The sequence below is a fragment of the Cydia splendana genome, chromosome 6, assembly GCF_910591565.1.
Source record: "Cydia splendana chromosome 6, ilCydSple1.2, whole genome shotgun sequence".
Classification (NCBI taxonomy): domain Eukaryota; kingdom Metazoa; phylum Arthropoda; class Insecta; order Lepidoptera; family Tortricidae; genus Cydia; species Cydia splendana.
The window spans coordinates 6,769,598-6,795,406 of NC_085965.1; the positions used below are offsets into that span (position 1 = coordinate 6,769,598).

Genomic DNA, 25,809 nt, shown 5'->3' on the forward strand with positions numbered 1-25,809 from the left:
TGAAGTTGATAGGACTAGTTAATTGGAAACGTGATGTGACTAAGTAATTACAAATTGCAATTATTTGAAGTGTGTGAGTGAACTCATGACATTGTTAAGATGATGTTTTTGTTGCTAATTACGTTATGTGGTGAGTAAAGTGTCTTGTTTTATATAAGGTTTATTTAATCGCGGATTTTGATCCCCGTTAGAAGCAAAATAGCATTTTGATTCATTTAACCCGGCTCGGTCTATGCCTGTCGATTTTGTAATTCAGTTTAGAGATATTACTGGAGTTGCGGGTGGCCATGGGCGACGTTAATAGCTTACCATCAGGCGATTCGTCTGCGCATTTGCCTGATATATCTTAAAAATATGTATACATGAGTATTTAGCAAATATTTACGATCAATAGTATTAGTTACTTATAGCTCCTAAGGCTCACTTGCACCATTCCACCAACCCGGCGTTAACCGGTTAAACCGTTAACCCAGTGTCAAATTGTACTGGTAACCATGGTAAGTCCAGGTTTAACCGGTTAACCCCGGGTTAGTGGAACGGTGCAAGTGGCGCTAAGTTTAGATTTTAAATTAAAGTTAAAATGTTTTCCTAATCATTGTTTAAGTACTCAATAGGTAACAAAACCTAATGGCTGTATTTTCTATAAGACTTCGGCCGACCCCAAATCATTTAGAACATTTTAATAATATGTTACGCAGACTCAGTTAACGAAAGATCATTAATATAATATTTTAATTTTGATACCTACCAAATAATTTTCTTTTTTGATTGATAATTATTTTATTTCGGTGAACGTTTTCATATAAAATTTAACCAGTACGTCTACTCCCCCCAATCTACCCGATGGTATTGACAGCGCAACGAGATTACAGAGTAGAGTCTGTGCGGAAAGAGTAGAGTCGTGGAATGTTTGGGGCCCGATACATTCCACGACTCTTTTCTTTCCGAACAGACTCTATAGTTATTAATAGTGACTAGTCAGAAATACTTATATTATTTGAATTTGATTATAAAGACTTTTACAAAAATGTTGTCATTATCATTAGGTACTCTGCAAATTATTCATAATCAGACATCGTAACATTTTCGGCGCAGCGGAGTGGTGTTAACGGAATTGTTATAATATAAACAATTTCAACCCTAATGATTCATTGGCGCTAATTACGTAAATATTAACCTTAATTGATTGACGACCGGTCTGGCCTAGTGGCTAGTGACCCTGCCTGCGAAGCCGATGGTCCTGGGTTCGAATCCTGGTAAGGGCATTTATTTGTGTGATGAATACAGATATTTGTTCCTGGGTCATGGGTGTTTTCTATGTATATGTATAAGTATGTATTTATCATATAATTACGTTTATATCGTCGCCTAGGACCCATAGTACAAGTTATGCTTAGTTTGGGGCTAGGTCGATCTGTGTAAGATTTCCCCAATATTTATTTATTTATTTATTTAATTTACCATTTCAGTTGGAATTATCTATACCAATTCCGTTAACACCACTACGCTGCACCAAAAATGCTATAAAATTTACGATGTATCTTCATAATATCAAGGGATTTTAGGAAATAAAGGAAATATTACGTTCCCATGCTTACAACCTACTTACATTAATGCCAATCGCATACTACTCTCCTTCTATTTATAATGCGAATTTCCCAACGGTATTTTCCAGAGTATTTTTCTTGTAATAAATAATGCATAAACCCTCGCTCCGCTCGTTTCAAATTTACGAGATTCAAATAAATGGGAACGGTCTAATAAATCTCGCGCCGTCTTCAAACTGAGTCAATTGCCTGAATTGAAAGCTTCCGCTCCGAAAATACCTGACTAACTGCAGTACATTATTTTAGGAGTCATCATATAAAGTCAGCCACCGCCATACAATTGAAACTGCAATTATTTTTTTTATTTTTATTAAAAAAAAAATATATATTAGGGGACATCTTACACAGATCAACCTAGCCCCAAACTAAGCAAAGCTTGTACTATGGGTGCTAGGCGACGATATACATACTTATATAGATAAATACATACTTATATACATAGAAAACAGCCATGACTCAGGAACAAATATTAGTGTTCATCACACAAATAAATGCCCTTACTGGGATTCGAACCCAGGACCATCGGCTTCGCAGGCAGGGTCACTATCCACTAGGCCAGACCGGTCGTCTATAACTTAAAAGTAGTTACAGATACACTTTCTGTAGAATGTGAAGAAAGTGTATCTGTTTTTTCGTTTTTACTGAACGGTGACGCGGTGGGCAAAGTTATGTTAAAGGGCAAAGTTTTATACTTTTGCTACCACTTTGTTGATAGCCTCTGTTTGTGAATGTGCGTGATAATATTGCCACTACTTATCTCAATTGCTGTGTAATTAGTTGAGTACCGTAAAATGGGGTGAGTATGGTCCTAGGGTCAAAACTGAAATTCAAACCTCGATAAAATTTTATTTTTAAATATGAAATCTGAATGGTGTATATCAGCGGTCGGCAACCTTTTAGCAGCCAAGGGCCACATAGTAGTTAACGAAGTTGACGCGGGCCGCACTTTGTTAATATTTATGACTTTATTAGACATTATTGTTTGTCAATATTACATACAAAATAGCCAGGGAGGCTTGCGGGCCGCAAGTGAGAGGTTCGCGGGTCACATGCGACCCGCGGGCCGCCGGTTGCCGACCGCTGGCTGTATATAAGAAGTGTTCCGGACGTTTGTATTTTAGTTTTTATTTTATTTTGGGTAGTTCCATTTCATAACTTTGACGATAAAGAGGAAAACCCACCTCACCCCGTAGTGCCTCGTATATGGCGTGAGAGGGGTTTTCATACAAAGGTGATTTTGGAAGATTGTTGGATCGATTTTTTTTTATTATGCGTATTACTTTAGCTCCATTTTAAATTGGAATACATTATTTTTGTAGCAGTAGCCTTAAAATCCCTTCTCACCCCCTCTCAAACCTTCTCTCCCCATTCATAACCCACCTCTCCCCGCGACACCTACTCACCCCGTTTTACGGTACAGCTCATAAGCTAAGCTCTATTAATTTGCGCCTGGGAGAGATTAGTGAATAATTTAGCTTTAACCGCAACCAGATATAACGCAATTATGCCGGTGAGCTGCCGGCACATTATATGCTCAACCAACGAACAAGAATAACTATAGAAGCCTGACTAGACTGGAGCTCAAAAATCGGCCAAGTGCGAGTCTGACTCGCGCACGAAGGGTTCCGTACCATTATGCAAAATACGGTAAAAAAATCACGTTTGTTTGTATGGGACCTCAGTTAAATATGTATTTATTTTGTTATAAATATTTATGTATTTTTGCGGCAAAAGAAATACATCACCTGTGAAAATTTCAACTGTCTGGCTATCACGGTTCATGAGTTACAGCCTGGTGACAGACAGACGGACGGACAGAGGGACAGACGGACAGACTGTCCGCTAGTCCCGCGGAGTCTTAGTAATAGCGTCCCATTAGGTACCCTTTGGGTACGGAACCCTAAAAATGACCCCAAGTGCCTTTTAAAGCGACTCAACTGTACTGCGAGCAGCTTGACAACGCAAGACAACATGCATGTTTGACATTATTAAGAATTTAATTTTAGCTAATCACAACTTATCCTGACCAATCACAACTCTAATAGCGGGTATAACACTTTAAACTCTCGCGTTTTCTACACATATTTAAGTACACAAACGGGTCTACCGCGATATATTTTCATTGTTTACCTACCTTCAATTCCGACGTTACAGCTGAGTTGCACCAGCTGTTATCACGGAAAGACTGACGTTCCAGCAAATGTCAACGGAGATATAAATAAAACTAATATAATAGCGGGTAATTGTGTATTGTATGAATTTTGGAGAGGGGATATAATTGTCAGTGATACGTGTAAGTCATCAGCGCTGTTTTTTTAAATCAAAAATCTACTAAGAGCTTTCTCTATACATGTACTCGTATTTCCCAACGCTGTGCTGAAAAAAAAAATAGCCTATATACGTCCCACTGCTGGGCACAGGCCTCCTCTCAAGCACCAGAGGGTTTAGGCTATAGTCCCCACGCTGGCCCAATGCGGGTTGGGGACTTCACATACACCTTTGAATTTCTTCGCGGACGTATGCAGGTTTCCTCACGATGTTTTCCTTTACCGAAAAGCTAGTGGTAAATAGCTAGGTATCAAGTTATATTCCGTACATAAGTTCCGAAAAACTCATTGGTACCAGCCAGGATTTGAACCCTCGACCTTCGGATTGAAAACAAACATGAAATCCCGTTTCGTTTATTACACAATCTGCACAACATAAGAGAATCTTCTTTGAGGATTATCCGAATTCGAGAAGTGTTTTTCTGTACAAATTGTGAGGTTTGAGTGGGATTATTTTACTGGATTATCTTAGGCGTAATTTACAAAGGTTTGCGTTTAAATCCTGTCAAAGTCCCAGCAATTCGAAACAACATCCACTGTTGCGTTCGTCAACAAGAGTTGATTAATTTTTATTCAACTGTCAGTGGAATTAAACAGCTTCTGTTGACGAAGTTAGATGATTGACTCGCGGCTAGTCTAGAGAATGTAATTACCGGTGGATTTTCAATACCGGTAATTAACCGACATAGGAATATAAAAAACGGTAAACCGGTTTTTAGTTTTGTTAAGTGCAGAACAATAGTTTCCTTCAAAATCGTTTATTAACTCGTTGTTTTCATTATTCACTAACCCAACACTCCTGAAAAACTAAAACATAATTAATAATGACGTACTTAGTGACCCACTGACATATATTATAATTGTAGCATATAAGGTAGGTGTAGAGACTGTAGAGTACATAATATGTAATAGTTTGTTTTACTAGGTAAATATAAATAGGTACAATATTTAATAGCAAGTAATGAACTGGCGCATACTCCACCGACAAGAGCCATACTCTTAAATTTTGATGATGAATGAATTACCAAATTCATTAAATTAAAAGCAATTTCGCACAATATGAACCTTTTACAAATGAACCACATCGTCAACAATAAATAGCAGATATCAGCACACAGCAATTGTCCAATTCGAGGTAGAGTTTCTGCGCCAAATGTAATATTTTAGAGAAAAGGCGACAATTCTTTTTGCTATTGATAGGTGCCATTTGATGCCACGTAGGTATCTATGCCTGACAGTTTTCCAACGCTGGAAGAGTAAGAAAAATGACAATTGTATTTCATATTTAGCCCGGGCATGAACATGAACGGTTTTTTTAGGAAAAAAACGTAGGTACGCTAGTGATAATTTAAAAATCGACTTATTGGTAACGATGGAAAGTAATTTTGAAGTCATTAACAAAGTAAACGTTATTAATTAAGATAAAAGATAAAAGATAGTTTATTCAAGTAGGCATATTACAATGCGCTTATGAACGTCAAATAAAGCTACACCGGTTCCAACCCTACACCTCTGCCTCGAGAAGATTTAAATCCCCCCTCAATTGGAGGAGGGTATCCCAATATGGGACCGGCAACAAACTCGGCGGGACACATCTTTTCAAAACTTTATTACTTACATCTTATAATTAACATGCATTACGAGTAAATAAGAAAAATACAATTGAAATTAGTATAGAATGCGTGCAAAAAAAAATATATGTACATATATGAAATCACTAGGAAACAAATACGTAGCTCTTTCAGAAAACATATCAAATTCAACAGGAAAAGAGACAAAATACAAAACAAAAAAAAGAATTTAAAGTCAATAAAAGAAATTAGAATACATATTATAGGGATCTGACTGATTGTTATGAGATGCCTTCATAAATTTTGATGTGCTTTCTTACCTGAGCTGTGTCACCTATAACTCTACATATAGTACAATGCTTTATCTCATATTGCAATTAAAAGCTTTAGTCATTACTCATTTCATTACCTATGATCTATTTGCAAAACCTCTTTCATTTATTCTTATTTATTGAAAATTTTCCGGTATGACTACTTACATATATTAGGTATAGTAAGTCAAGTACATAGTTAGCGTATATCTGACACCTGTATACTTCATAATTTTATAGGCATCGACTTACATATTAAGTAGTAAGTTTCCCTTGTCTTCGCACTTTCTAAACGTTAACCCAAATTGCACCCGTGGAAACAGGCTAAGCTCACGAAATAAGTTTATACCTCTTTGGATAATGTAAAACTTACCTACCTACCAATGTGAAGGAACAAATAAAACGACAAAATTTCATTTGGAACGTGGAACGCCCACGGTGTACAATAAATAATAGGTACAATTTAATAGCTTTTGCTGTTTCGTTATCAAAAAGAATTATTTGGCGGATTTGACTTTATTAATTTACAATTTTATTTATAGATCGAGTTCAAGCCTTAAATTAGAGAGGGGGTGGTTCATGGAAATTCTTAATTAGAATGATAGCTTATAAGTATATAGTGATACGCAATCAATTAGGTTATTTATACGTACCTAGTGATACGCAGCTACAAGGAATAAATAGTTTTGTTTTAAACTAACACGATTGTCACTCATAATTTTAAAACTAACACGGGACTTAATCGCGTAAAACTATACGTTTATTTATGGCCTGACGTTTCGAACGTAACGTCACGTTCGAAACGCCAGGCCATAAATAAACTTACGTTCTAAGCGTCAGGCCATAAATAAACGTACCTAAGTTTTACGCGATGAAGTCCCGTGTCAGTTTCAAAATTATAAATGGTTTTAACCGAGAATCCTCATAATTAAGGAAAACAGATTTTCAAAATAAATATTCCCATGAATTCCCATGACAAATATAAATTAATAGTTACGTCATAGATAATAAAATTAACGTAGCTTAATCACTAGTAGTACGCTCGTTGTGCGAAGGCTTACTTATTGCAAAAATGTTGATTAGTATTACTTACTAAGGGAGGTCCCTGGAGGCAGGGAAAAGGCAATGCGCCACGCAACTGCCACGATTTTGCGTACTGTATTGTATACCACCCCTAGTGTAAATTTTATTCGATAGCGTGGCGTGACGTACGCGTTAACGCGTTAAGTGTCATTTCGTATGGGATTTTGAGTTTCCAAAATGTCCCGCTTGGCGCTGTTCCAAATCTCATACAAAAATAGACATAACGCAAACGGGAACGCTCGTCACGCTACCGAATAAACACTAGGGGTTCTGACTTCCAAGCCCAATTCGAACGTACACTGACATCAGAATGATGTCATTTAGTTATCATGCATTGCGCTTGTACTTGCCGGTACGTGTATAGGCGCGAGAGAGACTAAATGACATCATTTCGATACTTACCACTTTGATGTTACAGTACGTTCGAACTGGCCTCTAAGCGTCTTGGCCGTCTCGCACGAATGATTTTAGCGTAAGTTACTCAAAGTTTCCAAACTTGGGCCACGAATGTGGTTGAACTGATTTTGTCTGTTTGATGAAACCGAGCCCAAACTTGAACTAATTCAAGCCCAAACTTGTAACTGATTAAGTTTCAAGACTTTCAAGTTTTCAACATTTCCAAAATTTACTTACTTGTACAAAATGGGTTCGCCTCATTACTGCCGCGATTATGTACAATATAATAATAATAATATAAGCCTTTTATTCAGACAAATTTTACAGTTTAAGAGTTTACATATTATTGTACTTAACTTATCAAATATAAAATTTAACTTATTACTATTTCAGACAACATCGGTTTGGTCCTTATGCCGTTTGGCAAAGGCCTCTTCCATCCCTTTCCATTTTTCCCTGTCTCTCGCTAGTCTAGTCCACTGTCTCCCTGCGAATTTTACAATTTCGTCTTCCCATCTCATTTTTGGTGGTGCTTGTTTTCTTTTTCTATCTTTCAGGAACCACCCCCAACCCCCAATCCCCAATTCTCTTGCTCCATTTCTCTTTGCCTCTGATCATATGTCCTGTCCACCTCCATTTGAGTGATTTAACACATTCAACACCAAGAACCCGACTGTCGGGTACACTGTTCGTAGCGACTACGCGCTACATACGACGAAACCGTGGCTACGCGCTACGAGCGTAACCCGTAGCACTTAGTGGTATTGAATGTGTTAACTTTAATGGTTACATCCTCTACACGTGTTTTAGATCTAATCACCTTATTTCTAATTCTATCTCTCAATTTGACTCCAATCATACTTCTTTCCATGGACCTTTGACATACTTGTAGTTTGTTTAGATTGCTCTTAGTTAAAGTCCAAGTTTGGCTGCCATAGGTTAAGACTGGTAAAATGCATGTATTAAACAGCTTCCTCTTCGTGGCTATATTAATTTCCTTATTCTTCATTACTTCTCTCAGTGACCAGTACCGTTTCCATGCGTTTGTTGTTCTTCTCGCAATCTCTTTCTCCATCTGGTTATCCATGGATATTGTTTGTCCCAAATATATGTATTCATCGACATACTCGATGGTTTCTTCACTTACCACTATAGGTGTCTTTTTGGAGTTGGTCATTGTTTTTGTTTTTTCTGCATTCATTCGAAGCCCCATTGCCTCGCTCTCGCAAGCTAGTTCCTTTAGCATATTTTGCAGGTCTTCAGCTGTTTTTGCTATCAGCACTAGATCATCTGCAAATCGTAAATGTGTAAGAGTAGTACCATTAATTTTAAGTCCGTATTTGGGATTCCCATCCCGTTTAAGATTACGAAATATTCCCTCAAGCACTGCAGAGAATATTTTTGGAGAAAGAGGATCCCCTTGTCGTACTCTTTTGTTTATTTTGATCTCTTCTCCCTTACTTTCTAGCTGTATTCTAACAGTGCTTGCTTCGTATATATTTCTTATTATCCTGATGTACTTCGGCAATACACCTTGCTCCTTCAGGGCTTCCCAAATTTTGTTATGTATGAGGGAGTCGAAGGCCGCGATTATGAGATGACATCTTAGAGCATTTAGTAACTGGAGATGTCATCGCTGCATTTTCTTTACGAAACTGTCTGCCGATTTTTGCGGGGGAGGGAACGTCAAATGTATTGATATTTCATACATGATTTGTACGTAACGTACAAATAGCCAACTGCAAAACTTGCACAATTGTGCAAGTTTTTCTATTAAATGCTCTAAGGATGACATTTAATCCGTTAATATAATCCGATATTTTTAATTATTACTTATTACTGTTATAAGCGAAAAAAATTGCGAATTAAGGAAACTTCTTCATAACTCATATAATAAAAAAAAATCTAAAAAAGTCAAACGAAGGAGAATACCAGTGGTTAATATACACCAAATTGTGTAAAAATACATTCTATAATGTTAATAATCACAGAGGAAAATGGGACCTACGTTTGTATGAAGAAGCGGTCGTCCACATTCCTCTTCAAAAAATGCGGGAACTCTCCACCATAGTTATTATTCAACCTTTAAGGATAACTCACGCTAGACCGGGCCGGGGCCGGGCCGGAGCTTCCGGCGCTTCATTTTCTATGGAAAGCACCACGTGATCACCGATCAGCCGTCATAGAAAATGTGTGAGACGCCTCGGCCTGGGCTTGGCGCTGTCCAGCGTGCGTCAACCTTTATCCGAGTCGAATCTAATAAAGTTTCGAAATTATGTACTTTTATTAAAAACGTTTCTTTCCCTCCGCCGAACCAAAGTGCTAAAGTAAAGTAAATGGACTGGAATATCCGTTTCGCGAATAAATTATCCAGAAATATTACAGTAAATTACACTTAAATAGATGCTCGCCCTCATTGCAAATGGACTTTTTTATTGTTGTTAGTCTCGGAGTAATTAACAATGGAGCCGCCATTAACTGGCGTTCACCTCTGTCGAAAATAGGCGGCCAATGGTCAACCACTTGTCAACCATATGTATGGACTGACGTTTATCTGACATGACGTACCTATACATTTGATGTGCCCCTCCCCCGCAAAAAACGGCAGACTATATTGTACCGAAAATTTTAGACATGGCGTCTCCGTTGGTTATATCCTCTAAGTTGTTAGTACAAGTGTTCTTAGGATTTATAAAATTTAAGGTTATTCCTATTCAGAATCGCGAGCACTACCTACTGATTAAACTGCACCCTCATGGACAAATTTAGAGGAACACAAAAATTTTGACATTAGGTGCTGTAATCCAGTAATTAAACCTTTTTTGCATTTCCCTACATTTGTCCATGAATATAGGGACCGTGCGCGTTGGAGAGTCTGCCATCTCGTGGCCTGAATCGGAAACATATGTACACATGTACATTGCCAAAGCAAGTGCTACCATCTACCGTTCTCGTCGGTACGTTTCCTTGTGCATAGTTTCTTCGACAATTTGCAAACGGCGAAACGTTTGTAAAATGCCGACGCCGTTTGTAAACGATTCTTACAATAACTAAAATGTAAAATCAACAAAGGGATTAAGAAAATAGAATTAAGTAGGAACAGGCGGTCCAAAGGATGACTCACGCTACAACGGTCCGGGCCCGGGCCGGGGCGTCATGAAGAACTCGTCAACTTTGTGTATGCGTAGGCATTTTTGGATGAAGCAGCCAGAGCGCCGCTTCAAGCTCGATACTTGATCGATTTTCTAACGACACGCCTGAAGCTATCAGACAATAGTGCTTAGAGCTTGGTTTGACAGATGCCAAAATAATTCTTGGGGCTGTGTTGTCACAAGTTAAGGTGACAGTCCATTACCAACGACAGCAGCACTACCACTACCATTCATTTTACTATGGAAATTGACAATAACACCGACGCGTTCGTACTATTAGTGCAGCTGCGGTCAGAAATGGAATGTTACCCTTAGGTTCTTTGAGTACGTTCTGCCTGTTCACATAATTAGTGTAGGAAGATTATGGGGCTTACACGGTGGCAAAAAGTAACTGCATTTCCGTTGCCAGGGAGGTTTTGAGATTATACTGAGCAACTTTTACTATGAGACCAAACCCGAAATCGCGAAAAAAAAATTACTCTCCCATAGAAAATGGACCAGCCAAAATGTATGAGACAGCCAAATTTTTTCCGCGATTTCGGGGTTGGTGCCATAGTAAAAGTTGCCCAGTATAATCCCAAAACCTCCCTGGCAACGGGAATGCACTTATTTTTTAGCCACCCTGTATAGTTCATACTACGACACGACCCGCTGGGCTTGTGGTGTGTACTTACCTACATACTGCCAGCTGCAAAATTGCATATTTCACCGTAAAATTTTAAACACTGGGCAGTTTATAATCTCGCTAGTTAAATTATAAACTGACGGTAGGGAGATTACTAACTAATCTAACCTAACCTACCTAAACTAACGGGTTCAAAATCTTACGATGTCAGATACATTATGAATGGAATTCATTCATTAAGTTCACATGAACTTTGCAGCTCAGTGTACAACTGTTCATGTGTACAACGACCAAAAAATCGTAATATTTTCTACGATAAGTACCTACGTTATACGATAATGGTTAAAGCAAGGGTTTATACATAATAGAGTTATACAACTCAAAAACAATTTTTTTAAAAGTGTTTTGGAGTTGATAAAGCGCATATTTAATCATTTATTTATAAGCTCCAGCAAACTTTATGCTTAAATTCGAACTTCGACGACGACACGACGAACTACGTACAGTCGAGCTCAAAACAACTTGACAAGTTAACGTTCTATAATATATTTACACGCCTCTAAGACACTGACTAGCGATATGTGCCGTCCTCGATATTTTCCCGAGAACAGAGAAATCTATCGGAAACGTTCTCGGAAATGTTCTCTGAGAGTTTTACCCTTTCGTCGCAAAAGCGATGAATTCTTTTGTTTATAACCGCTTAGTGTAGGAGATAAGACAAATACCATGGAAGCTTAAAAGCAAATACTTGGCACCATTCATAGGAATATAAAAAATAATACTAATTGATAAAAAAACCAGCAGTAAAACAACACAAAATTGCCCAAACAAGTTATTTGAGGCAAAAGGTATAAGCTTAACAAAAGTAAATAATTATGTCATTCCATTAAAAAAATTAAGATTGTTCATAACTTATCTAATACCTTTAAACGAGTAATTCTTGTTTATTTATACGATATATATTTTGGGGATCTCGGAAACGGCTCTAACGATTTCGATAAAATTTTCTATATGGGAGTTTTCGGCGGGGGCGATAAATTGATCTAGCTAGGTCTTATCTCTGGGAAAACTCGCATTTTTGAGTGTTTTTATGTGTTCCGAGCAAAGCTCGGTCTCCCAGATATGTTATGCTAATAAGAGAACGTTCTCGAAAAAGTTGGAAATTCTTCGGAAAGGAATTCTTAGAAACGAGAACGTTCTCATCGGCACATCACTATAACACTGACAATAACATCGTGTAAATATATTTTTGGAGTGTTGGCTTGTAAAATTGTTTCTAAACTAGACTGTACACGTGTAAAAACTTTCCAGAGTATCTTTGACAAGTTGCGTGAATACAAGACTTAAGAGTTTCTATGAACTTTGGAGTAAGACTTGAATATAAACTACTTTAACATGCAAACATGATTACGGCCCACGTCTTAAAGTTTATTCTTACTTTATTGTATATATTGTATATGACAACTTTGCCGTAAATAATTACATTAAGTTCCAAACAAATGTAACAAAGTCCCCACGAGACAAAATATAAAACACTTTAAAAACTCCAATTCTCATGGGGCCGAGACGATCGACAACCGTTTATAGAAAACATCAATTGAAACTTAAATAATGTATAGATATTATCACGTGACTTTTACTTGCAGGTTGATCAACAGTTGCTTCACAAAAGTTAACTGCGGTGTGGATGCAACATACAAACGCGGGAGGGAACAAATGAACATACATATGTATGTATATATGTATATACATATGTACATACCCACATACATACCGGTCAAAATCCTCCGTTTGCGTTGCCGTAGTCGGGTAAAAATACTAAAAATGTATCGGGATCTTAGAGCATTTAATAACAGGAGACGCCTTTAAGAGCTTACCCCTCTACCGAAAACCTTGCACAATAGTGCAAACTTTTGTATGGACTGACGTTTATCTGACATGGCTATCTGTACGTTACGTACAATTCATGTACAAATAGCCATACATTTGACGTGCCCCTCCCCCGCAAAAATCGGCATACTGTTTTGTAGAGAAAATGACCGATAAGGCGTCTCCAGTTACTAAATGCTCTAAGATCCCGATACATTTTTAGTATTTTTACCCGACTACGGCAACGCAAAAGGAGGATTTTGACCGGTATGTATGTGGGTATGTACATATGTATATACATATGTATGTTCATTTGTTCCCTCCCGCGTTTGTATGTTGCATCCGCACCGCAGTTAACTTTTGTGAAGCAACTGTTGATCAACACTGCAACAGTATACCTACTGTAGTACACACACCAAAATTGTAAGCTAGGTAGGTACTATTACGGAAGAGCGGTGCTTCTTAATACAATTATCTCTTATACCTGCTTATAGCCTGTGTCTTTAGGTATTTAAAAAAGAGTTAACGCAATCTACCCTCAAATGGCTTCTTAAGCCAGTTGAGGGTAGATGAAAACATTACATGATCAAATAATGTAGGTTAAAGTCAGGTCGTTCAGTGACAGATCCAGGTGGTTTTGTATTTTGGTTGGTTAATCAATAAATGTTATAACTACCCGATAATGTACAAATTATTTGTTTAGGTACTTATAAAAAAGGGCATCGCAACAGAACGAAATAAACTTTTTTTTTTTTTATTTCAACAATTGGTAGGTACGGTAAGTGCTCCACAAAAGTTAACTAAGGTGTGCCCTTAGTCTATGCCATTTATCAAGCTTACTATAGGGCTAGGCTAGGTTGTGTAGGTACTATTACGATGCAGTATTAATATTTTTTTTCCTTGTCGCCAGTCCTGACATCGGGCCACGAGATAACGCAGCTGAAGGTCCCGCTGCACGCGGACCCGCGGCGCGCGGCCGAGCTCAGCTGCCACTTCCACATGGACGACCAGAAACTGCACTCCGTCAAGTGGTACCGCGACCTGCACGAGATCTTCCGGTACAACCCCTCTCAAAAGGTAAAATTCTCTCAACGCGTAAAATCCTATTGTTAAATTGATTCCATCTTAAATATCAATTTGCATTTAATTATTTTTCCTAAAGTAGACCACTCTCATTAATAATTGATTATTGAACACCTGTCGACGTACATAAATTAAATTCCAACAGACTTGGCCCAATTCACAAACACGTACAGTACCTTCCAAAGTATTAATTTATGACCCATTTCGTACCTTGTCACAGTGACCACCAATATGAAAGTAGCTGGAGACCACATACTATTGTCACTGTGACAAGGTACAAAATGGGTCATAAATGGATGATTGATTGATTGAATGATTAAATAATTTTTCGTGAAATACGACTAACCTGACTTGTCAATTTTAACGTTCTAGATTTATTTGGTATTTGGTAATTGGTATTATCATAGTACGAGGTCCGTATCGAAGCATTGTATTGTATTGTAGTTCGGGCGATTTTCCGCAACTCGACGTCTTGCGCCTATTTTGCGTGATAGGGGGTGGACTAGTCTTGCCAGCCCAGCTCCTCGAGGAATCCTATCAGACCTTTGATGTTGAGTAGGACCTCGGGGAGGTCACTCGGGGATCCGAGATGTTTTGCCCTGTATGGGGCCAATCCGCTGCATTCCAACACCACGTGAGAGGCTGTTTCTTCTTCCTCCATGCATCCACGGCATAGGGGACTGTCTGTGACACCTGTTATAAAAAGATGTTTGTTAAAAAGTCCATGACCTGTTATGACACTGGTTACCATACTCAGTCGAACCTTTCCTAGTTGAAGGAGCGCCCTTGTGAGCTTACCTTTCATGCTCGGCATGGCTTGCTTGGCCTGTCTGCATCCAGTTTGGTTTAGCCAGTGTTCTGTGTGTAGTTTCCCTGTACGTGCCAGCAGCATTGAGCGTACCTTACTAAACGGTATCGGGAGGATCGGTTCCGGGCCAATCGCCCCCGCACCCGATCCTTGTCTGGCGAGCTCGTCCGCGGCGTCGTTACCTCGGGATCCACTGTGTCCTTTGATCCATTGTAAGGTGATCTTATTGTTCTGACATACCTCCATTAGTCGTTCGTGGCATTCGTGTATAAGTTTGGATGTGACTATATGGCTTTTTAGGGCCATTAAGACTGCTCTACTGTCGGAGAGTATGCGGATGGAGGATCCTACTACCTTCCTTGCAGTGATGGCAGCCGCCGCGTTAATGATGCCCATGCACTCAGCCTGGAATACCGAGTTATGGGCTCCTAGCGGAGTGGTGATTGACATGTTCAGGTCTTCTGAAAAGGTTCCAGAGCCTGATCCGCTGTCTGTTTTGGACCCATCAGTGAAGATTCTCAGCTCCCGGGGATTGAGTCCTTCGTAGTTGTCGTCCTCAAATAATTGTATTTTGTACCTTTTGTCAAAGATGGCTTGTTTGTGAATTCGATCCGTGCCCGCCATGAGCACTGGAAATTCGCTGTATACTTTTTCCAGGCATGCTGTGTGAAGAGCTCCTGTGGTGTTAGACCATATATTGAGGATTCGTAACCTTACCGCTGAGAGACTGGCCTCTTGTTGTATGTGTAGGTGCAGCGGTGAAAGGTTTAGCATGACCTCCATGGCTGCAGTCGGAGTGGACCTCGTGCAGCCAGTGGTGGCCGAGCATGCGAGCCTCTGGAGTCTTTGTAGCTTGTCTCGTACGTTGCCTAGGTTTGTTCTTGGCCACCAAACCAGAGCACCGTAACAGAGTAGGGGGCGGATTATAGTCTTATAGAGCCAAAGGGTAATTTTCGGGTTGAGTCCCCACCTCCTACCAATCATCCTTCTGCACTGCCAGAAGACTACTCCCGCCTTGTCTATGCGTTTGTTGATGTGATTGTTCCAGTTGAGTTTACTGTCGAGCGTTAGCCCTAAGTACTTAACTTCATCGGTCAGCTGTAGCTCAGTCTGGAAAAGTGTTGGTCTGGTTCTATCGAAGCATTGCTAATGGATATGTGAAAATCAATGTTGATACCTGGATTTTTAACATTTGCTGCAGCAATGCAGTCAGCAACAATGTTGCGCCGCAATAGGCTGCAGTAACTCTGGTGCAATCTGAATGCAAATTTTATCTGAACGAGGTCCCTCATCATCTCGCGATATCTCGGCATTTTAGCCACGGCTCCTGGGAGCCTGGGGTCCGCTTGACAACTAATACCAAGAATTGGCGTGGGCACTAGTTTTTACGAAAGCGACTGCCATCTGACCTTAACCCAGAGTTTAGGCCTTATCGGGATTAGTCCGGTTTCCTCACGATGTTTCCCTTCACCGAAAAACGAATGGTACCTAAATATAAAAATGATATTTCGTACATAAGTTCCGAATCTAAACTACCTAGCTAACACCTGAATAATGAACTGAAACTATGTCGATTTAAAAATGATTATCTTACAGACTCAAATCCGCTTGTTCAACGTGACCGGCGTCATGGTGCAAGGCGGGTCATGCGAGCTGGAGTTGTGCGTTGTGCGCGTCATGCCGCTGCCGCAGGCCACGCGGGCCGCCTACACCTGCGAGGTCTCCACCGAGGGTCCCATGTTCCAGATCGCCCGCCAGACCAAACACATGACCGTTGTTGGTGAGAATTGTTATGTTCTTATTATTATCCTCCTGTTGAGGAGGGATTAATTCCGGTACATTTGAATTGCGTTTGCGAATGCCGCTTGAATATACCAAAACGTAAGGTTAGTGGAAGAAAAGCTGTATTCAAGTATCACTCTTGATATTAAACAGACTTGATATTCAATTTGTCACACATTTTATCAAAAGTTTGACAGTAACATCCCCGTTCCCCTATGTCGTGTTACCGAATACATGTTGACAGAGATACTATAGTGATCAATTTTACTCTTCCTGTCCATTTACGTTTCAGTCAGTCTAGTCAGCTTCTCGTTTTAGCGCTAGATCAGGCGTGGCTTACTCCGCGATTTCGTCGCATTGCTACAAGTACATGCTGCCTACACCAATTTTGGTGTCTAGCAGTAGTAGTTGCCGCGCACCGCTACGGAACGGACGCCTGCTCGCGATTGCGCTTCATATGCATAATTGACGCGTTTTCTTAGAGAGTGAACATTCTGTACCTAGTAATATTATTTATTCTGTGGCTAGACGTATATAATTTGGTAGGTTTTGCGTGAGCAAACCAATCAGAACGGATCCAGTATTCCATGAAAAAATTAAACCTAATTGCCCTGTAGAGTTTATTTGTTTCATATCTGTATTGCTTAATCAATCTCTCTCTCTTCCTAGCTATCCATCCCACATGGTGGCGGGGTTAGCTTTCCTGCTTAACCTTCTCCACTTCGCCCTGTCCACGACTTCGTCCTCGGATAACTTGCACTCACTCATGTCCTTTAGCACTACATCCTTCCATCTTGTTCTGGGTCTGCCCCTAGATCTTCGACCTGGGATGGAAAGTTGTAGCGCCAAATTTCCTACGTAGTCAGAAGGCCTTCTTTTTACGTGACCATACCATCGCGGCCTGCTCTCCTGCATTTCCTGTATTGCTTAATCAATAGGATATTAATTTCAGGAAGATTGAATATCTGAGAAACGTGACAGTGAGTTTTCCTCGAGCGGAAAAGCAATTGTAATTTTCATTACCACTCTGTTATTATAATAACAATCTTAGATCGCTTTTATGTAACATTTGTTTTCAAACAAATACATAATTTATTAATCGCATGGCATGTTGTTTACAAAATATGTAGGCATTACATCAGGGACAATTTTATCGCGAAATAATAATTAAAACATAATTATGTATTCATTTCTGATTCCGAAACAGCAGAATGCAAATAAAGAACCTAATCTTATATTATTCAAATAAAACTAGGTCAGTTGCCTACGCCTACTTACCTATAAAATTAGACTCAACCTTCTATAGTATATCTTGTAAAAATTAGCAGATTAATTAGTGAATGTTTATTTCTTTGTAATCATTTCGCATTTCTTAAATTACCTACTGAGAAAATCGAAAGACTCGCACGTCGAGAGCTGCGGTTAACAACACATTGTCATTCCATTGATTCAGGCGTAACGAGACGCCGCTACGATTGGTTCAACGCCTAAATTTAATTACGCTTCGATCCTTTGTTACAACTCGAGAACCTAACGGTGTCAAAAGGAATTTCTCTTACAATTTTTATATGACTCAATTATTTTTAGATATTTATTCCCCTTGAATCTTCATGGCTGACTTAGTCTTATTACTGAAGTGGATTGACAACATTCAAATAAATTTTACCCGTTGGGACTCACAAATTGTAAGGCGTCACAGTAGACTTCGCCGGAGATGGCTGGACCAGCTTGATTTCTTTGACAAAGACTGTGAGAGTTGTGAGACTTCCGAGGATAGGGATACGTGGAAGAATAGGGATGTTACTACCCAGCAGTGGGACATTAATAATTATGGGCTCATAATAAAAAAATAAACTAGCGACCCGCCCCGGCTTGGCACGGGTTAACAAATTATATAACAAACAACGAAAGTACCGAAACCTTCCTTTAGAATAACTCTATTGATAGGTGAAAACCACATGAAAATCCTTTTAGTAGTTTTTGAGTTTATCGCGAACATACAAACACACAAACAGACACTTTGTTTTATAAGGTGTAGTGATGATATAAGAGTCTCGAGTGTCTCGACCAACAACTAGAGAGACTCTCGCTGGGTGGGTCAGACGCAGAAGGCGAGGCGGTAATTTTGGACACGGCGCGTATAGTAAGTCGGTTCTTCACTCTGCGGCTCTGACCACCGGCAGCTTAGGGCTTGCTTCGCTGCCGGCGGCACCCTAGGTTAGGTTTCTTATAATATATTTTTGTATTTTACTTTTATATCCATATTACAAAAACCTAGCCGAAGATAAAAGATAAATAAAGGGATAAAATAAAATATTTTTACCTGCAGCCATGCCCGACAAGGATCCAGTTATAAGTGGAGCTCCGCATTTTGTTCGTCCGGGGGATCAGATGCTGCTGAATTGTACGACGGACTACTCATTGCCGCCCTCAAACATTAATTGGTACATCGACAACGAAATACAAAAGGTTGGTGGTCTATCAATACTTTACATAATAGGGGCCAACGCCAACGTGACTGGGGGACGTGACTACCCTTTTAATTGTATTGCAAAATGGACCTATTCAATATCGTAATTAGAAACTTCAAATCCTACAATGAATTGAAACCTGCAATGATTCTGAGTTGGTCTATGTATGAAGCTCAATTTTCTATGCTTTAGTATAAATATATTAAATCAGTATAAGTATATTGAATACCCTGGTTCGCACTCGTACTAATTACGCGGTTGCCCCGTCTAACCGGACTATATTCATGAGAATACACGGGTGATACGAGAGACATTAGGTACCATTTCGTTCGCTACGGCGGAAACAATTGGTATCTTGGCTAGGCCCCCAGTTCAGTTTATGAGATAACATTGTAAGCTGCTAAGTACGACATCTCAGGCAATAAAAGTATCTACCGCACTTTTTATGTAATACTACCCGCATTACTGTAGTCCTACCCGATAATATATTTAATACTACTCGTGTCCCGTTCCATAAGGCAGTGCAAGTGCGAAAGAGATAAGTAGTATGATTCCGATGATTTACGACCTGAATCGCCACTTAGTTTTGCGGCAAGTATAGTAATCGATGGGTATTGTTGCAGCCCGAAGCGTGGCAGCACACGGAGGTGAGCGCGCCGCTGGCGGGCGGGCTGCGCGCGTCGTGGCGCGTGCTGCGCGTGCACGTGCCCGCCACCGCCAGCGGCGCACTGCGCGTACGGTGCGAGTCCGTGCTCCTGGTGAGTCTCATGCCCTTATCCTATCTTATGGTTTTCGGGGGCCCTTGCGGATACACTTGGACCCATAGGGATCTTTTGTGCGATCGAGTCTCATGCTCTAATGTATTCAGAGAGAGCACACATCAGCGTCTCCCGAGCGTCGACGTCTAGTCAAATCTATGACTACTGCTCGACGCAACGTTGGTGCAACCGCGCAGACACTATTTTCCATGGCGCTGACTAGACGCTAGCGCTCAAAAGACGCTAGTGTGGGATTTCTCTCAAGCTACTGATGCACAAGTAAGACATACACAACAATTTTTTGGAAAGTCTATTACGAAGTCATGTATAATTTGTATATATTACCTGTGCAGGTGGATCCGCCTGTGCTGCGCGACGCCATCGCTACTGTCGCCGTCAACACTAGGACGCAGCTCTATGACAAATATGTTTCTAACAGAGGTGGGTATGAAGTAAAAAGCACTATTCGTGCAGATAACGCAGCGTACTACGTAGGCGAACAACACGTGAACGCGAAGCGAAGCCTGCGGCACGGGGTGAATCAGTCCTTTGATACCTATAGAAGTGTCCTACGTGGGCAATCTCGTTGCGAACGCGAACGCCTTGGGCCCGCCGCGTCAGGCCGCGCCGCGCCGCGTCGCGTTCGCGAGTTGTTCGCTTACGTAAGACGCAGCGTAACGCGGTGCGCCCAATCCTTAATTTTCCTTACTAAGGTAGGTGTAATATTCTGGTTAGAATGAAACTCAAACAAATTATCAAACTTAATACATAAATACAGAGTAAAATAAACATAAAAAATCTTAACATAAATTACCAACAAAACAAATTACAAACTACATAATAGCTTGAAAGAATATTTCATTCCAGTAATAAAAAAAATATCTGAGTTGAAATAACAATCCAAAAATATTTAATTTAAAATAGGTAACCCAATGATTAGATTTACTTAATTCATAAGTAGGTACCTAAATAAAATATTTAACCTAATACATCTAAAATACCAATTTACTGAGAGAAGTAGTGTGATAAGGTGCAAATTTTGGTATCGGATGAATTCACTTAGCACAGATGTAATATACGTAAAGCTAAGCTATTTGAGCCCGGTAGACATCCGCCACACCCTGGCAGGTAGGCAGGGGGGGGCAGTCAAAGTAATTTGTAATGGATTCAAGCTTTCAACTCCTTTTTAACCACGTTAGAGGATGAATTTAAAAAAACGCTGAAATTACTTTTCTTGTATTCTAATAATATGCACATATAAAAAGTTTCAAGCCACACACTCGAAAAATTTTTTGATCTCCATACAAATTTTCAACCCCTATTTCGCTACCTTAGGGGATGAATTTTCAAAAACGCTGAAATTAGTTTTCTTGTATTTTAATAGTATATCTTTTAACGAAGTTTGAAATTCCTAGCTTAAAATAATAATGAACCCCCTACAAACTTTCATCCCCTTTTTAACCCCCTTAGGGGTTGAATTTTTCAAAATCTCTTCTTATCTCTTGTACACATTATAAATGTAACCTGGTGTGCAAATTTCAACTTTCTAGCATTTCTAGTTTCGGCTGATAATAGCACACCGATTTTGATTTATTCGTATACTAGCTGTGCCCGCGGCTCCGCCCGCGTGTAATTCGGTCTGTGTCAGTAAGCGGCTAATTTCTAATCCTAATTTCTCTCCCTCTCCCCTGGAGGCGGAACTTGAAGTAAAGTTGACATATGGATATGCTAGAGGACTGAAGTCCAGATAAAATATTTTACAATTAGGTACCACTAAATAAAACTACACTCCAAAATCAATAGTTTTATTCGACCTTATTCAAATTTTACACGTGATTTAAACTTAGAGAATATAACCAAACGGAGTGGTCATTAACAGGCGTTCCCCTCTGTCGAAAATAGGCGGCCAATGGTCAACCGACGTTTATCTGACATGGCTATGTTTACGTTACGTAGGTACACATTTGATGTGCCCCTCCCCCGCAAAAAACGCCAGACTATTTTGTACCGAAAATTATAGACATGGCGTCTCCGTTGGTTATATTCTCTAAGGATTTAAACGACAGAGTAGTAGGCGAATATCGGACGATACAGTAAGGTATACGCGCGCGAGCGAAAGCGAAGCGGACTGCCTGGCTAGAGCGCCATTTACCGTGGTCTTCTTCAGACTCCTGAGGAAGACCACGTGCCCCTTGTAACCTCAATGCGTTGCGAAACTTTCGCGAATGATTCGATTTTTTTCGGGAAGGCATGGTAATGCGTATAAAATGCGAATCCCAAATCGTTTGACTCCGCAAACGACCAGTCGGTCGGATTAAGATATTTTGATGCCCTAAGTATTTCTAGACCATGGTGCCCCCTCTCCCTAGGGTCATCAAGATTACATTGAATTTTTTTGGTAAATTGAGTGATTGCTGCATTTCAGCTGAGAATGGAAATCAGTCACATCAAAAATGATAAAAATCACGAAAATTGTCAGTGCCGCAGCAGTAACGTTGCAACAGAGTACCTAATGATGCTGCAGTCGCCACCCAAATGTCACCTTTATCATAAATATCTTAGAGTGTTATTGAAAACGCGAGCGAAGCAAGCGCGAACATTTTTCGATATAAAAACGCAATTTTATAGACAGTTGTACATTTTTACTTTTAGTATGGAAATCAGTCACATCATTTTATCACGAAAATTGACAGTGCTGCAGCAGTAACGTTGCAACAGAGTAATTCTGCTGCAGTCCCCACCCGAATGTTACCTTTATCATATCTAAGAAAGTTATTGAAAACGCGAGCGAAGCGAGCGCGAAAATTTTTCGATATAAAAAAACGCAATTTGATAGACAGTTGTACATTTTTACTTTTAGTACGGAAATCAGTCACATCATTTTGTCACGAAAATTGACAGTGCCGCAGCAGTAACGTTGCAACAGAGTACCTGTTCCTATGCTGTTGCAGTCGTCACCCGAATGTCACCTTTGTGATATCTTAGAAAGTTATTGAAAACGCGAGCGAAGCGAGCGCGACAATTTTTCGATATAAAAACGCAATTTGATAGACAGTTGTACATTTTTACTTTTAGTATGGAAATCAGTCACATTATTATATCACGAAATTTAATGTCACCTTTATCATATGTCAGAAAGTTATTGAAAACGCGAGCGAAGCAAGCGCGAAAATTTTTCGATATAAAACACGCATTTTGATAGACAGTTGTACATTTTTACTTTTAGTATGAAAATCAGTCACATCATTTTATCACGAAAATTGACAGTGCCGCAGCAGTAACGTTTCAAGTGTTGCAACAGAGTACCTAATGCTGCTGCAGTCGCCACCCGAATGTCACCTTTATCATATCTTAGAAAGTTATTGAAAACGCGAGCGAAGCGAGCGCGACAATTTTTCGATATTAAAAAAACAATTTGATAGACAGTTGTACATTTTAACTTTTACTGTGGAAATCAGTCACATCATTTTATCACCCAAATTGACAGTGCTGCAGCAGTAACGTTACAACAGAGTACCTAATGGTGCTGCAGTCGCCACCCAAATTTCACCTTTATCATAAACATCTTAGAATCTTATTTTAGAATTGTTATTGAAAACGCGAGCGAAGCGAGCGCGAAAATTTGTGGATAATGTTTGGTGCCCCCTAGACATGGTGCCCTAAGCAAGTGCTTATTTTGCTTAAAAGGGTTAATCCGGCACTGCAAATGACAGAGGTCAATGTTTTTTTTTTCAAAGTACCCACCCACCTTCGTGGACATTATTAAGTGCTTAAGGAGGCGATACGTATGAATATGGATTTGATATGGATGTGATATTATTACGATTAGGTATAATTCATGACGGAGAAAATAAATAATTTTATGCAATTATACGCGTGTTGATATGTGTGTTTATTTTACCACTACGTAACTATGTAAACTCATTTTTAGTTTTCTTGGTTACTTAATGTTTACTCAGCTCCCCAAAAGATGGCACTGTGCAATGAGGGGCAATTAATGTACTGTCGTTTAATTTTGTTGTATTATTAAATCAACACAATTATTCAATTAAATTTGTTGATATCCGTACGATTGATTGAAATTTTAGAAGAGGGGTCTTCTAAACTTAGAGTTAATTTGGCAAAATCCCTCCTCGGTGGCTTATTTATGTCACATCGTATTAAATTCAGCGCCATCTGTTAGTTTACCAGGGTACTCTATAGTGTTAGCACATATTTGAAAAAAGTTTGCCCCTCCTTCCTAAGTAGCGCCATACGATTCAGGGGCAAACTTAAGTCAATCGAATGTTGTGGCTACCCCCCCTTTTAAGGGTTACATTTTTATAGCCTATAACCTGGCCGGGGATTTTCTCGACAGATTAGTAAAGTTTTCTTTAAAATCCGTTCAGCCGTTTTCACGTGATGCGCGTTCAAATAAACAGACAAACAGATAAACAGATAAACAGACAAACAGACAAAAATTCTAAAAACTGTTGGAACGTGTTCTGTTATCAATTCTAAGTATCCCCAGCCAACTTTTTTTCAAATATCTTCCATGTACAGACTTTCGACCCTCTTCAGCTTTATTATATGTATAGATATTTTTATTTTTTTCGATTAAACTGTACATCAAAGGTCTCAAAAATGAATTCCTCGTGCCCGATTTATCTGGAAATGATACCAAACTCAAGGTAGAAGCCGATATGCGGCGTGTAACTTTGGATGCCCCCCTGCCTACCCACCAGGGGATGGCGGATGGCTACCGGGCTGGATTGGTTTAGCTTTACGTATACTACATCTGTGCCAAGTGAATTCATCCGATACCAAAATTTGCACGTCCCATACATTTGGTGACACTACTTCCGTCACTAATTACAATGGCAGCATTGGCGTGCTGTAATTATAGTTTAACTATTTATTTTGCGAATAAATAAGTCAGTTATTAAAAGTTTAATACAAAATGAACTGATGCTAGCATGTTTAAATAACGTAGTTAATTTGTAAATAACTATAGTGTCCAACTATGACTCAACAGGCTGGGCGTTGTTGGAGCTCCGACCTTGCTTTGTAACTCTCAACTTGGGAATACGAAATTAATATTTATTTAGGTTTGTAGAACTTTGTGCGCTTAGTTTATAATAAATGTATTATTTATTATTTTCATAAATTTTAATTTAAAGTTTGCTAACTAGTTATAAATTTTAATTAAAATACAAAAAACTTTAAACAATCGCCTTAAACAGTTTTGAATGATTCACGGTTAGTTTCACTAGACTTTATATCGACCGGGAGCTCGAAAACAATACAAAATGTATTCACGGTTCATATCCGTCTAGATTCGCCTTAAAATTGTATAAAACACTACTCTCATTACCTTGAAATGAAACCCATCAAGACGCCTAGCCAAGATGACAAACGCCTAACGAAAAGAAAAAAATGTATCAGGATCACAGTCACGCTGGCAAAATGCCACTCCCAAACAATTTTAAAATGAAAGCGTAATTTAGATTCGTGTGACAATTATAAACCAATGAATGTTTCAAGCTTGTTCACTGTCTATAAATTAGTAAGTTATGTATATCTGGGAGACCGAGCTTTGGAAAACTCAAAAAAGTGCGTTTACCCAGACATTAGACCTAGCTAGATCGATTTTTCGCCCCCGAAAACCCCCATATAGCAACTTTCATCGAAATCACATTTAATTACACAAACGGGTCTACCGCGATATAATTGCATTGTTTTTATCTTAAATTCGGACGTTACAATGAAACAATGAAATTATATCGCGGTAGACCCGTTTGTGTTCAAAACGCAAGAGTTTAAAGTTTCATCGAAATCGTTAGAGCTGTTCGGGGATCTCCGAAACATATACATATATAAACATACATTGATCGTTTAAAGGTATTAGATTTAGTGCTTTTATTCAAAATTAAACATCTACCTTTTTGTTTCAGGCGCAGATGTCTACGAGAACGCTAACTCGGTAG

General features: G+C 39.3%; 1 protein-coding gene across 1 annotated transcript; it reads left to right on the forward strand.

Moving 5' to 3' along the window:
- LOC134791554 (uncharacterized) lies at positions 1 to 25,809 on the forward strand. The gene is made up of 7 exons (XM_063762602.1): positions 1 to 130; positions 13,852 to 14,018; positions 16,429 to 16,612; positions 18,944 to 19,083; positions 19,709 to 19,843; positions 20,197 to 20,379; positions 25,777 to 25,809. The coding sequence occupies exons 1-7, from the start codon at positions 100 to 102 to the stop codon at positions 25,807 to 25,809; spliced, it is 873 nt and encodes a 290-aa protein (XP_063618672.1). The 5' UTR covers positions 1 to 99.

Excerpts from the sequence above, each read along its gene's own strand:
- LOC134791554 (XM_063762602.1), top strand. The coding sequence starts at position 100 with ATGATGTTTTTGTTGCTAATTACGTTATGTG. Across the intron at positions 14,019-16,428 it reads GGTACAACCCCTCTCAAAAG|ACTCAAATCCGCTTGTTCAA; the intron begins GTAAAATTCTCT and ends ATTATCTTACAG. Across the intron at positions 20,380-25,776 it reads AGCGAAGCCTGCGGCACGGG|GCGCAGATGTCTACGAGAAC; the intron begins GTGAATCAGTCC and ends TTTTTGTTTCAG.